The sequence below is a fragment of the Bos taurus genome, chromosome 13, assembly GCF_002263795.3.
Source record: "Bos taurus isolate L1 Dominette 01449 registration number 42190680 breed Hereford chromosome 13, ARS-UCD2.0, whole genome shotgun sequence".
Classification (NCBI taxonomy): Eukaryota; Metazoa; Chordata; class Mammalia; order Artiodactyla; family Bovidae; genus Bos; species Bos taurus.
Genome location: NC_037340.1, coordinates 72,769,451 through 72,782,028, shown reverse-complemented (window position 1 = coordinate 72,782,028; position 12,578 = coordinate 72,769,451). Strand labels below are relative to the sequence as shown.

Here is a 12,578-nt window from a genome sequence, read left to right as displayed (position 1 = left end):
ATTTTTAAGGAAATCTAACATTCATTATCACCATTGTGTGATACATGAAAGGACATTTTAATATACCCCCTTCCAAAAAAATTAGGAAGAATATAATCTGAGAATAATGAACTCAGAACCGCGTCCTTGTTTTTCTTATTTCATGCATCTCTAGCATTTGGAAATGGGCACTTCTGATAAGTCTCATTTTTCTTAGTTGTAAAGTGGAGTGAGAAGTCAGACACCTGCACCTGTGATCCGCTGATGTACTTGGTGCAAAGCAGGAGCCGAGGGACTGTTAGCACCTGGTCTTCTTTATTTATTTGGCTGTGCCAGGTGTTGGTTGCAGTATGCAGGCTCTTCACTGCAGCATGCAGGATCTAGTTCCCTGACCAGGGATCGAACCAGGATTCCCTGCCTTGGGAGCTCGGAATCTTAGCCGCTGGACCATCAACGAAGCCCTTTCGGCCTTCCTCCTGAGCTGGTTTCCCCTCAGCCCATCTCCTCTGCTCCGGTTCCTTCTCTCCTCTTTGACCCTCCTGAGGACCGAGATGGGGACCAGAAAGAGCCAGTGCACAAGATCTCAAAGAATTTTATTGAGGGTGGAGGAAGGCGATATTGGAGACACAGGTACAGGTTGTAGCGTAGATGGGAATGTCCAAGAGGGAAGAATACTCATTCCATCCAGAATCATGTAGGGACTCTGTGAAAAGGGGCTTGTTTTCCATCTGGGTCTTTGAATGAAGCTCTCTCCAGCCAGGCAGGGAGTGGGCCCCAGCTGGAGTGCAAGGTCTGAGGGAGAGATTTTACTATCTCTAAAGACAAAAGGTCTTTTGTGTGTTTTGATAACTGGGTGGGGTGGGGAGAGGGGAAAAGGTTTCTGGGAACGAGAATGAGATTCCCTGGGAGAAATAAAGAAAGGAGAGAGAGACAGAGAGAGCCAAAGGAAAAAAAAAAAGCCTTAAAAGACAGAATTCCCTCAGCCGAGCTTTGCTTTTAGGCTGTCAGTTCTGAGCATTCAAAGAGGTGTCTAGAACAGCCTGAAGGAGCTTTCAGAGCCTGGGCTTCAACCTGGGTGCCTTCCCAGACAAGCCATGCAGCTCTCAGTAAGTCATGCCCTTTTGCCAAGCCTCAGTGTGCCCACCTGTGAAAAAGATGCCTGGACCCTGCATGGCTTCAGTAACGTACACTGGGGGTGGGGTGTCCACAAGCTAACTACAGTTATTTTGTAAAAGCTTGCAACTGAAATGGTCCCAAATCAGAGAGGGAGACCATTGGTCCACAAAGACGGCCCAGGAGCTGGTTGGCTGTTATTGAATGAATGAAGGTAGTTTATTGGATACACAAAGACTTGGGGGTTGGAGGCCTGAGAGTCCAAAAGCTGCTGCCACTGCTTCTTCCGGCCCTGGCTCTCTGAGAACTGAGTCAGTTGAGGATGCAGGCCTCTTTCCTGGAGGCCGGAGGAGAAAAAGATGTAACAGGTAAGAAGGAAAGCAAGGAGGCTGTTTTCTCCGGGTACATGCTGGACGTTTAGGAAATGGAAACAGGAGGGAAGATTCAGGTAGGTGAAGTGAGCCCAACTCACATCCTTAAAAAAGTATTCCTTGACCCTGTCTTGGGGAAGGGACTCTTGGAGCGTCAGGCCCAGCCGGAGACCTGCCAGAGCCCATGGAAAATTCAGAACCACAGGAGCTTGTTTGACTTGCGTCTCGAGAAGCACATGTTGCTGCTGCAGCTGCCTTGGTAGATGGGGGGGCAGGCGGAACACGGCCTCCCCGTCTTGTATGGTGCCTCTCCGATCCAGTTACCCCTGGAAGAGAAGAGGGCCCAGGGAGGCGGGTTGGGGGGACAGATACATGAGCCACCTTCACACAGGTTTTCAAATATCAGCAGGGCCGCTGACTGGCCCTGTAACCAGGTCACAACTGCAAGCCTCAGTTTCTTCATCTCTAAAACCAAGAGAAGACATTCTTCCCACACAGAAATGAGCATATCCAAGCACCTGGCTTGGCAGATAAGCAGTTCCCCAGGAAGTGCAATTTTTTTGATTCCTTCCACACAACCACCCCACCCCAGCCACCTCCCCAAAGAAATCCCTCCCTCCCCTCTCTAACAAGCAGATCTGAGTTCTGATCCTGGTTCTGCCAGCTGGTGACAGAATAAACCATCTCATTTCTTTCTTTTTTTTTTAAAGATTTTTTTTTTTTTTTGATGTGGGCCATTTTTAAAGTCTTTATTGAACTTATTACAGTATTGCTTCTGTTTTATGTTTTGGTATTTTGGCCCTGACCAGGGATCAAACCCACACCCACTGCATTGGAAGATGAAGTCTTAACCACTGGACCACTTAACCACTTACCCAGGGACCACCAGGGTAGTTTAGTCCCTAAACTACCTCATTTCTTGAGCCTTGATTTTATCCTCTGAATAAGTTAATGAAATGGTGTCCATAAAAATTATGCAAAAACACTTTGTAACTTACAAAGAAAGAAAGATAGCACTAAGTCGTGTCCGACTCTTGGGATCCCATGAACTGTAGCCTGCCAGGCTCCTCTGTCCATAGGATTCTCCAGGCAAGAATATTGGAGTAGTTTGCCATTTCCTTCTCCAGGGGAACTTCCCGATCCAGGAATTGAACCCAGGTCTCCCACATTGCAGGCAGATTCTTTACCAACTGAGCTATGCGGGAAGCCCCTGTAACTTATAAGGTAATATGCAAATAAGAACTATAATAATTAGATACTGGGTGTAATTCAACCATGGGAGATGTGCCCGTGAAACCTCTTTGTGGCCTCTGCTGTACATTTATTTTTCATGGACAGTCATCCAAAACCATCCTACCTGCTATGAAGTTAATCTTCTCAATAGATTTGGGGAGGGGCGCGGATAGGGAGCCATTGCTTAAAGGTAACAGTTTTTTCTCTTTGGGATGATGAAAACATTTTGGAAATAGAGGTGATGGTTGTACAACACTATGAATACAATTAATGCCACGAAATAGTACACAGTACTTAAAAATGGCTAAAATGGCAAATTTATGTTATATATATATTTTTTACCAGGATTGAAAAAAATGAATACTGTGATACACCAAAAACCCATTGAGTTGTACACTTCAAATGGATAAATTGTATGGTATGTGAATTATATCTCAACTAAGCAGTTTTTTAAAAAAGAACAAACCAGGGATTCCCTGGCCATCCAGTGGTTAAGATTTGGTGCTTTCATTTCCAGGGGCCGTGTTTGATTCCTGGTCAGGGAACTAAAATCCCACAAGCCCCGAGGCGTGGCCAAACAAACAAAACAAACCTTCATCCCATCATTCTCCTGCTCAAGAACTTTTAGTGGTTTCCCATTGCCTGTGCAGGAGTTTGCAAGCTTTTTATGTAAAGGGCCAGATAGTAAATATTTTAGGCTTTGGGGGCCAAACGTCTTTATTGCACGAAAGCAGCCCTAGAGGATATGTGAACAAATGTCGTGGTCATGTTTCAATAAAAGTTTATTTATAGAAATAGGCAGCAGGTCGGATTTTGGCTGTGGGCTGTAGTTTGCTGGCCTCTAGCTTATGAATCACAACTACGGTTTTGGTCAGGCTTTCCAGACTGCTCTGGCTTCCCTGATAGCTCAGCTGGTAAAAAAAAAAATCCGCCTGCAGTGCAAGGGACCTGGGTTCAATCCCTGGGTTGGGAAGATCCCCTGGAGAAGGGAAAGGCTACCCACTCCAGTATGGAGAATTCCATGGACTGCATAGTCCATGGGGTGGCTAAGAGTTGGACACGACTGAGCGACTTTCACTTTCCAGACTGCTCTAGTGGCACATAGATCCAGCTTACACACCAGATCTTCCCACAGCTCTTTTCTCCATCCAACCCAAAGAGTTCTCTTTTCTCCCTCTTCATCCACCTCAAGGCCTAAAATCAGTCCCCCAGGATCTTGCTCGGGGCGGCCTAATAATCTCACCTCTAGCTGGTGCTGTTAGTGATCTCTCAAGCTCCAGTGCCTTATTGTCTCAAACATCAAACACTCTTTGTAGGCAGAAATGGAATCTTTTTCCTCCAAAAGTGATGGCTGAATAACAATAAGTAAAGTCAGCCAAAGTGCTTAGAAAAGTGTGGATTTCTGGTTTCATATGGGTTCGTTCATTCATTCATTCAACCAAGACTTCTAGTGGGCATCAGGATTTGTGTCAGATGCTGTGAGTCCACAGTTTTCAAAAGGTGCTCCCGGAAGTTTAGGGGCAGGGAATGTGGGTGGTGGAGACACCAGGGGATGATGGAATAAAAGTCATCCTTTTTTTGTTTAATTTAACCACTTGAGGGAAAGTTCTGCTTTAAGAAAAACCAACAGTTTGAAATCACTGTAGTAAAAGGATATAAAAATGAATCAGGTCTATTTTCTGCTCTCAAAGACTTCTCTTGACCTCTCTCCCACCTAGCTGACTGGAGTCTGGAAGAAGCAGCTGAGCATGCTCACTGCATCCTTCCTTTCTTTCCTGTGGGATCTGCCTCCCTGCAGGGAGCATATGTCCTTGGTGGCTCTGTTTCTCGTGGGAAGCTTAAAGGGGCCAGCACTGTACTTAGAAGAGGCCTCTGGTTGTCCAGTGTTGCTTGTTAATGGATGTGAAGGTTTAATTCAACAGCGAGCTATTTGCAAGCCCACTTGGCTGGCAGAGCTAAAACACATTCTCCACTACTGGCTTCATCAGGGAGACTGCCTATCTACTATCCACCTGCCTTGGTCCTCTGTCTATCACCCAATTGACTGTGAAGCTTGGGTAAAGAAAAAGGATTCTCGATCAATTCTAAAAGTACCAAACTGTATGGTGTATTTAGAACAGAGGAGGGCAAGGTGTCCTGTGTGTCTTCCTTTTATGAGAATCCTGCCCACCTTGTGAGCCACCCTCCTGCCCCAGAGTCCCCTCGATCTCAAAGCTGCACTCACTTAATGGCATAGTTGCAGACCAGGTACACAGCCTGGCGCCAGGTGCTGCCCCAGACGCGGATGCTGCCACAGGTGTGGATGGCACAGCCCAGCCGATTGGAAGATGCCCACACCATCTGAGAAGGGAGGACAAAGGAAAGGGAGGCTGTGAGAAGGACTTGGGCCTGGAAGGTTCCTGCACTTGCCCAGTTCAGGGTGGATGCATTAGCTGAGGTTTTCCTGGGGGAGGCAACTGTCTCAAAAGTGAGAGGATGGAGGCATACGGTACTATTAATATAATGTTTCCCAAACTTTATTTTTTACTGCAATCAACAGTAGGGAAAACAGTTTTATACTGTTACCCAGTGCACCAACACACACACACACACACACACACACACACACACACACCTACTCCTCTTGCACAAAAGTTTTACGAACTAATATTTAATCTTATCATATAGAAGGATATATGCTAATGTTTTCTATAGTGTTCAATTAGATTTCTTTCTTTCCCCCCTTATGAACAATGCTTGAAAATCATTGTTGTGTTGGAGATTAGAACACAAACTTTTTTTTTTTTAGAAAAGAAAAAAATTTTACTTGAAAAGAAATACAAGGAAGTCCAGCCTCAAAATGACCAGCCAGCCAAATACAAACCACAGTATTTAAAGGAAATGAATACAAAATTTCTAAGATTACCAGGTTTTCCATTAATCTGTTCCTGATTAAAAAAAAAAAAAAACAAAGCGAAACAGTATCTTTCTCAAAAGATTACATATCCACAAAGGAAGGGACCTGTGTTTAGGTATCCATGTCACAAAAGGCGAAGATGAAATTGTTTTTGCAAAGCCTTATGGGAAATACTCAAGGTTTCAATATTGGAAGGATGCAGGCTAAACAGACTAACCTGTTGTTCCTGGTTTATCTCAGTATACAAATTGCTATTTCTCATGAACTGTGGTACATGATATGCTTGCTGCTGCTGCTAAGTCACTTCAGTCGTGTCCGACTCTGTGTGATCCCATAGACGGCAGCCCACCAGGCTCCTCCGTCCCTGGGATTCTGCAGGCAAGAACACTGGAGTGGGTTGCCATTTCCTTCTCCAATGCATGAAAGTGAAAAGTGAAAGTGAAGTCGCTCAGTCCTGTCTGACCCTCAGCGACCCCATGGACTGCAGCCTTCCAGGCTCCTCCATCCATAGGATTTTCCAGGCAAGAGTACTGGAGTGGGATGCCATTGCCTTCTCCCATGATATGCTTAGTCATAAAGAAACCAGGAGAAAGTGTCAGTTTTCCTTTCATATTATTCATGGGGAAAAAAATCCAGAAGCAAATGTACTACCCTGTTACCTTTGGGAAATAGAATTGAGAGAAGAGCTTACTATCTACAGTGCACGTTTCTATAGCATTCAAATACCTTATTATTTCTTTTTTTATAAATTTATTTATTTTAATTGGAGGTTAATTACTTTACGATATTGTATCGGTTTTGCCATACATCCATATGAATCTGCCACAGGTGTACACGTGTTCCCATCCTGAACCCAGAACATAAACTTTGAAGATAAACAGCCTTGGGTCAGTTTCTCAATATCAGAAGCTGTGTGACTTTGACCAGTCACTTAACTGCTTTGTGCCTTGTTTCTCCTTTGGTAAAATGGGGGTAATAATATCTCATGGATGTCAGGAGGGACATTTGGCTTAAGCCTCACATTTCCTAGGAGAATTTTCTTCAGTGTTTGACATTTACTGCAAATGAGTCACAGAGAAATTGGCAGGTCTCCAAAAGAAGACCTTTGTCCTACCATTGGTCCTATTTCTTATAACACTATACTGCATTGTATTTTTATGTACAATAAGTGGTACCATCTCAATATGAGCACTCTGAATACACTACGATTTTTGGGTAATATTTGGCATTTCTTTTTTAAGACAGCACAGCCTTGGAAACTAGAAAATACTGGGAAACATTTGGACCTATTGATAGCAAGGCACTCTTGAACTTGTCAGACCACACATCTCCATTTTGGGGTCAAACAATATGGCCCACTGACCTAAGACACTCAAAATAAGACCCAGTTCAGTTCAATTCAATGTATATACAGGAAAAGGCTCATTATGTAAGAGCAAGTCCGTAGAGGCCTGTGTTTTATTTCAAGCTGCTGTCCACCACATTCTACTTCTCCCACCAGCCCTTCATCCCTACAAAGGGTACCTGGGTGTAGTGGGAGCAGACAGGGCCACTGCAGCGCCAGGGGCAGCGCGGGGTACAGTCCTTTGGGGCAGGAAACAAGTAATGCCGCTTCTCCTCTGACCAAGACTTCACAAGATCCACCACCGAGCGGTACCTGGGAAGGTGGAGGCGATGGAAGAAACTCAGACCGTGTGCTCGGTGAACTTGCTGAGTGAAAGAAGGGCAGTGTAGTGACGGGGTGAAGGGAGGGCTCACTCACCGGCCGGAATGGACAGACAGGTTCTGGCCCACGTATCTCATCAGCTGTGAGGGCCCGTGGGCCCAAATGCACTGGGAGGCCCAGGCCTCAGCCGACCTGGCCAGCCGCTCATCCCAGACCTGGGGAAGCAGAAAGGTCATGAAGTTCCCAGTGGGAGGAAAACCACCACCATCTCAGTAGCATCTAGAAATGCAAATATACGTGGTATCATGACTCCTCCATCTCCTGGGAACCCTGCAATAAATCCACTTAATTAATAAGAAAACTGAGCCTTAGAGAAGGCCTGTGACTTCAAGGTCAATAGCAAGTCCACACGAGAGCTGAGATCCACACCTAGCCTTCTGACTCTTAGCCCGATACCCTTTTTCCTTCGCTGGACTTCAAGCTTGGGGTTCCCTGCTCTGAGGGGGTCCCAGGGATTGGCCTGGGAGTTCCCAGCTATCCCTAGAAGAGACTGAGCCCAGGATAATAGGAAGAGAATGGATTTTTTTTATTAAAATTTGAAAATGTGTTTAACATTAAATTTTTAAAATTCAAAATGTGTTTGTTTTTAATAGTGAAAACATGCACACATTTACTATGTAAGCTGTTGAAAGGAGAAGTGGAGAGTCTTTCATCTTCATCTTATACTAGTCCCTCATCTTATACTAGCCACCCAGACTCTGGAGGTAACCATCATCGTGAGTTTCTTGTGTCCAGTTGCAGAAATATTCCACACCCATAAGCATATAATATATATATAAAATGTATATATGATTATATGTAAAAAATGTAATTATATATAATATAATGTATGTAATATATGTAATTACATATCATATTGTGTTAATATATAAATAAAATATATATTATGTAAAGATAATAATTATATATATATACACATATAATCCTTCTTGGAGAAGGAAATAGCAACCCACTCCAATATTCTTGCCTAGAAAATCCCATGGACTGCAGAGCCTGGTGGTCTACAGTCCATGGGGTCGCAAGAAAGTCAGACATGACTTAGCAACTAAAGTGTTAGTCACTCAGTCATGTCCGACTCTTTGTGACCCCATGGACTGCAGCCCGCCAGGCTCCTCTGTCCATGGAATTCTCCAGGCAAGAATACTGGAGTGGGTTGCGATTTCCTTCTCCAGGGGATCTTCCCAACCCAGGGATTGAACCTGGGTCTCCTGAATTGCTGACAGACTCTTTTATCAACTGAGCCACCAGGGAATAACAACATATACATATATATGTGTGTGTATATATATATATATATATATATGTGAATTTTTTTGACAGATGGCAGGATGCCAGACATTCTATTTGGCACCTTGCTGTTTTCATTTAACCAGACAGGTTTGTCTTAGCGATGATTCTACATCAGCACATAGAGAATACCCTCCTCCTCCTCAGTAATGGCTTCTTAATTTTCCCATCTATGAATGCCCCAAGTTTTATATCTCAAAAAAGGATCACTTACTTAAAAAAAAATACTAGTTCCCTTCCACTCTGACTTCCTGAGATTCTGAGATATTATTTGTTCCTTCATTTCATCTGTCATTTAGCAAATATTGAACAAGGACTCACAGTCTAGCAAGGAAATGAGACGTTAAGCAATCATTACAGTTGGCTGGTGTGAGAATGTGAAACGGAACCTGGTCTTTTTTGGAGCCATAGAGAGAAAGTGATCCTTGAGCAAGGGATATTTAGCCAGATACCTGTCCTGTGGGCTGAAGCCAGCTAGTGAAGCAATGGGGACACCCAAAGAAGGGTCCAGACATCTCCCCGGGGTTGTGAGACTCATCCATTCTTAAAGAAAGCAGAGGAATGTTTTCTTCATGCTTCAAAGGGGTGAGCTGAGGTAGGGGCATGCAAACCTCTAACCCACGCTCACTGACCCTCCCCAGGGCCCCTCCTGGTGGAACTGTCTAGCTCTCTCTCTTCCACAATACATGCAACAATCAAACACCTGTTGCGGGGAGGGCTTTGCACACAGGGCTGGTGCTCAGTAAATGTGTCATTGTTTGAAAACTGGAGGGCCTTCTACGTGCCAGCCATTGTGTTAATCAATGGATGAGTCAGTTAATGAACAAATAAACGGCTCCCCCACCTTTAGCTGCCTGCCATTTGGGCTCCCATCCCCACCCCTCCCAACACCTTATTGTACCTGATGTCGTATTCTACATAAATGTTGTGGTTGATCTTTGTTTTTTATCATGCCCACTGAAATGGAAGCTCTGTGAAGGACAAGACCTTGTCCATCCTGTTCTTGGCAGTGTCCACAGGGCTTAGCAGTGGTGCCTAGCTCCAAGCAGGAGATGCTACATAAGTGAATGAACGCATGGCAAAAGTACAAGTGTTTGCAGGCAGTTAAGGGAGCAGGTATCTGTCTTACAGGGGGCGGCTGACAATCCTTTTCCCTAAAGAAATCTGTAGGTGAGCTGGAGGCCTATCTCTACAGGCTAGTTTGGGACAATGGTCCTGGGGGAGGGGCTGCGATAATGAAAAAGGTTCCCTCCTCCCCTCCGGAGTCAGGCTGGTAGGGGGCTGGGGTGAGACACCCCCTTCTCCCCTGATCCCCCATTCTGCCTCTTTGAAGGAAGACATCCCAGCGTCCTTTGCTGGTCAGCTGCTGTTTCTCCCCCAGCCTGTGCCCTCCACCCCCACCCCAGAAACTAATCCCTATCTCTCCCAATTCTACCCCCAGAGACTTGTGGACAGACTGGGAGTGTCATCAAACCCCTGGGGCAAAGAGACAATGGCAGGGAAATCTCCAGCCACCCACCCACTGCGGATCCCCAGCAGGAAGCCAGAATTCTTGGAAAAGGCATTGTGTTAGTTAAGACAACAGCTTTAGCAGCTGGCAGAGCTGGGGTGTAATCCCAAGTGGGTGACCTTCAACGAATTAATTCTCTGCTTCTCGATTTCTTTATTTGGAAAATGCAGATAAATCCCACCTTGAAGGAAGAGGGTTCTGTGTAAGTGCCTGGGGCACAGAGGATGCGCCATAAATCGCAGTCCTCTGCTCCTGCCTGCAGAAAGGACCTATATAAAGCCTTAGTTTTCTCATCTGTAAAATGGGCAGACTTCACAGGGCCCAGATACTGGCTAGAAAGGCTAGACTCGTGAGTGGTTCAGCCCTTCCAGGGAACACCGAGTCAACTGGCATTTGCCAGAGAGGGCACTGGCAGAGCATGAGGACTCACCATATACTCCATGTTGGCAGCAGGTGGGTGCACGCTGGCCCGGATGTGGTTGTGATAATCCAATAAGGCACTCATGTCCCGGGCAGAGATGTGGCGCTTCCGCCGGTACCGAGGCACCCCCAGGCCACTCAGGGGCCTCACAGCTGTGCCCTTGGTCTGGGTCAGTGCCAGGGTGGTGTTGGGCATCAAGGCGTTCATTGTCTGGCCTGCCCAGAAGAGCAGGCCTGCCAGGCCCACGGTGCCGGGCAGCGGGGGCATAGCTGGCTGGAAGGGGTCCCACGTCTGGCCTCGTGCAGTCAGAGCTGGCTGCCTGGAGGGGGCGGTCATGAGGGCACCAAACCCTGAGTGCTCCCCAGCATTCCCACCCTAGAGGATGCTAACTGCTGGGAGCTTGACACAGACCTCCCAACACAGCTCTGGTGGCGGGGAGCAACACTCCATCCTTCCCACCCCATGGACTGAGTGGATGGTGCAGTGGGAAGAACTGCCCAGACAGGGACTTTCCTGGGGGTCCAACAGCTAAGACGCTACGATCCCAATGCAGGGGGCCCAGGTTCAATCCCTGGTCAGGGAACTAGATCCCACATGCCACAACTAAGTTTGCGAGTCACAACTAAAGACCCTGTGTGCCTCAACTAAGATCTGGTGCAGCCAAATAAATATTTTTTTAAAAAGATAGAAAGAAAAAATAAAGAAATGCCCAGAGAGTGGCTGAATTCGGACCAGGCCCTGGAGTGAGACAACACTTCAAAGCCGGAGTTCCATCCCACCAGCCCAGGAAGCAGACCCCACTCCTCCCCAGACTGGATACCCTCTGCACCAATCTCACTCCACACGGGCTCTGTCGGTGCCCTCAGAGGGGCAGCGCCCACCTCCCCTGAGGCATCGGCCAGGGCGCTCTCGTCCCCAAGTTGCTGCAATTTCAGGGTGGAGTTCAGTTCAGTTCAGTCGCTCAGTCGTGTCCGACTTTTTGCGACCCCACGGACTGCAGCATGCCAGGCTTCCCTGTCCGTCACCAGCTCCCGGAGCTTGCCCAAACTCTTGCAAGACACAGAAAGAAGGAAGAGACTGAAAGAGGCAGACAAAAAGAAAGCGAGAAACAGAGAAAAAGAAAATGAGGGAGACAAAAAGATCACTGACATAAAAAGATCCAGAAAAGAGCTATGAGACAAAAAAGGTAGAAAGATACAGAGAGAAAGAGAGACGACGTTGGGGCAAAAAGAGAAGGAACATGGGAGAGACAGAGAGAGAGAAAGGGGGGGGAAAAGAACAGACAAGATAGAGAAAGAAATACTGAGAAGAGAACCACAGAGAGGGGTCCGGGAGACAAGGCGGCAGGCTCCCCAGGGGCGCGTACCCAGGATGGGTAGCCCAGGCTGGCGGCGGGAGGCGGCCCAGGAGGCAGGGGACCTCTGCAGACGCCCAGCCCGCCTGCCGCACAGCGACTTAAACGTTCCGCCAAGAGCTGATGGCATCTGACGTCCCAGCCCCCCAGCCCCCTCCCCTTCCAGCCGGGCCAGGCTCGAAGCTCCGCCTGCCAGTCCGTGGGCTTCTCTCTCCTCCCTCTCTCTGCCGTTCCACCTGAAGTGCAAGGGGGCCGGGGCTGAGCTGCCGGTCAGGATAGGGGTGCGGTCAAGGCAGGGATTCCCGGACGAAACACCACCTCTCCTCAGGAGACCTCAGATCCCGAGCCTTTTCTCTGCCTTCCAGACCCCACCTATTACGGCCATCTCGCATCCAGAAAGTGTTTTTCTCTTTTCTCCACAAAGTCCTCCAGCCCCAGAGTTGGCAGCTTTCATATGGTTCCCATCTAATGAGCCTGGCTGAACTTGGATGCTGAGCTCGAGTATACAAGCTCAGCCAAGCTCTCAGAAGCAGATACGATCCCTCCCCATTTTAGATGAAAAACCAGTCTCCGAAGAGGTGAAGAAACAGTCCAAAGTCAAGCCAGCCTGTCTGCTGTGGGGCCAGGATTCACATCCAAGTCTGACCCCAGGGAGGGCCCTGCTAGTATGTAACAAGGATGTCATTTC

The 12,578-nt window shown here is 47.1% G+C and overlaps 1 protein-coding gene across 5 annotated transcripts; it reads right to left on the bottom strand.

The window, feature by feature from the left end:
* Window positions 1-555: 555 nt before the first annotated feature.
* On the bottom strand, window positions 556-12,226 carry R3HDML (R3H domain containing like). 5 transcript variants are annotated; one of them, XR_009497012.1, is made up of 6 exons: window positions 10,546-11,368; window positions 7,355-7,473; window positions 7,117-7,249; window positions 4,921-5,036; window positions 1,565-1,789; window positions 556-1,429 (listed from the first exon to the last, which is right to left on the bottom strand). XR_009497012.1 is itself a non-coding variant. In XM_059893063.1 (6 exons), the coding sequence occupies exons 2-6, from the start codon at window positions 10,801-10,803 to the stop codon at window positions 1,657-1,659; spliced, it is 759 nt and encodes a 252-aa protein (XP_059749046.1). In that variant the 5' UTR covers window positions 10,804-10,855; window positions 11,375-12,226; the 3' UTR covers window positions 556-1,656. The 5 variants fall into 5 exon arrangements, 4 of the variants coding, with proteins under 4 accessions (XP_059749046.1, XP_059749045.1, XP_059749044.1 ...); XM_059893063.1 differs by adding an exon at window positions 11,375-12,226 and having other exon boundaries at window positions 556-1,789; window positions 10,546-10,855; XM_059893062.1 differs by adding an exon at window positions 11,903-12,218 and having other exon boundaries at window positions 556-1,789; window positions 10,546-10,855.
* Between the last annotated feature and the right edge of the window lie 352 nt (window positions 12,227-12,578).

Bases quoted from the DNA above. Each gene is read 5' to 3' on its own strand.
- R3HDML (XM_015474300.3), bottom strand. From the start codon at position 10,872: ATGACCGCCCCCTCCAGGCAGCCAGCTCTGACTGCACGAGGCCAGACG. The intron at 5,037-7,116 runs GTACCCTTTGTA...CTCCCTTCTCAG, and splicing joins TCTGCTCCCACTACACCCAG to ATGGTGTGGGCATCTTCCAA. The intron at 1,790-4,920 runs GTGAGTGCAGCT...CTTCTCTTCCAG, and splicing joins GTCTGCAACTATGCCATTAA to GGGTAACTGGATCGGAGAGG.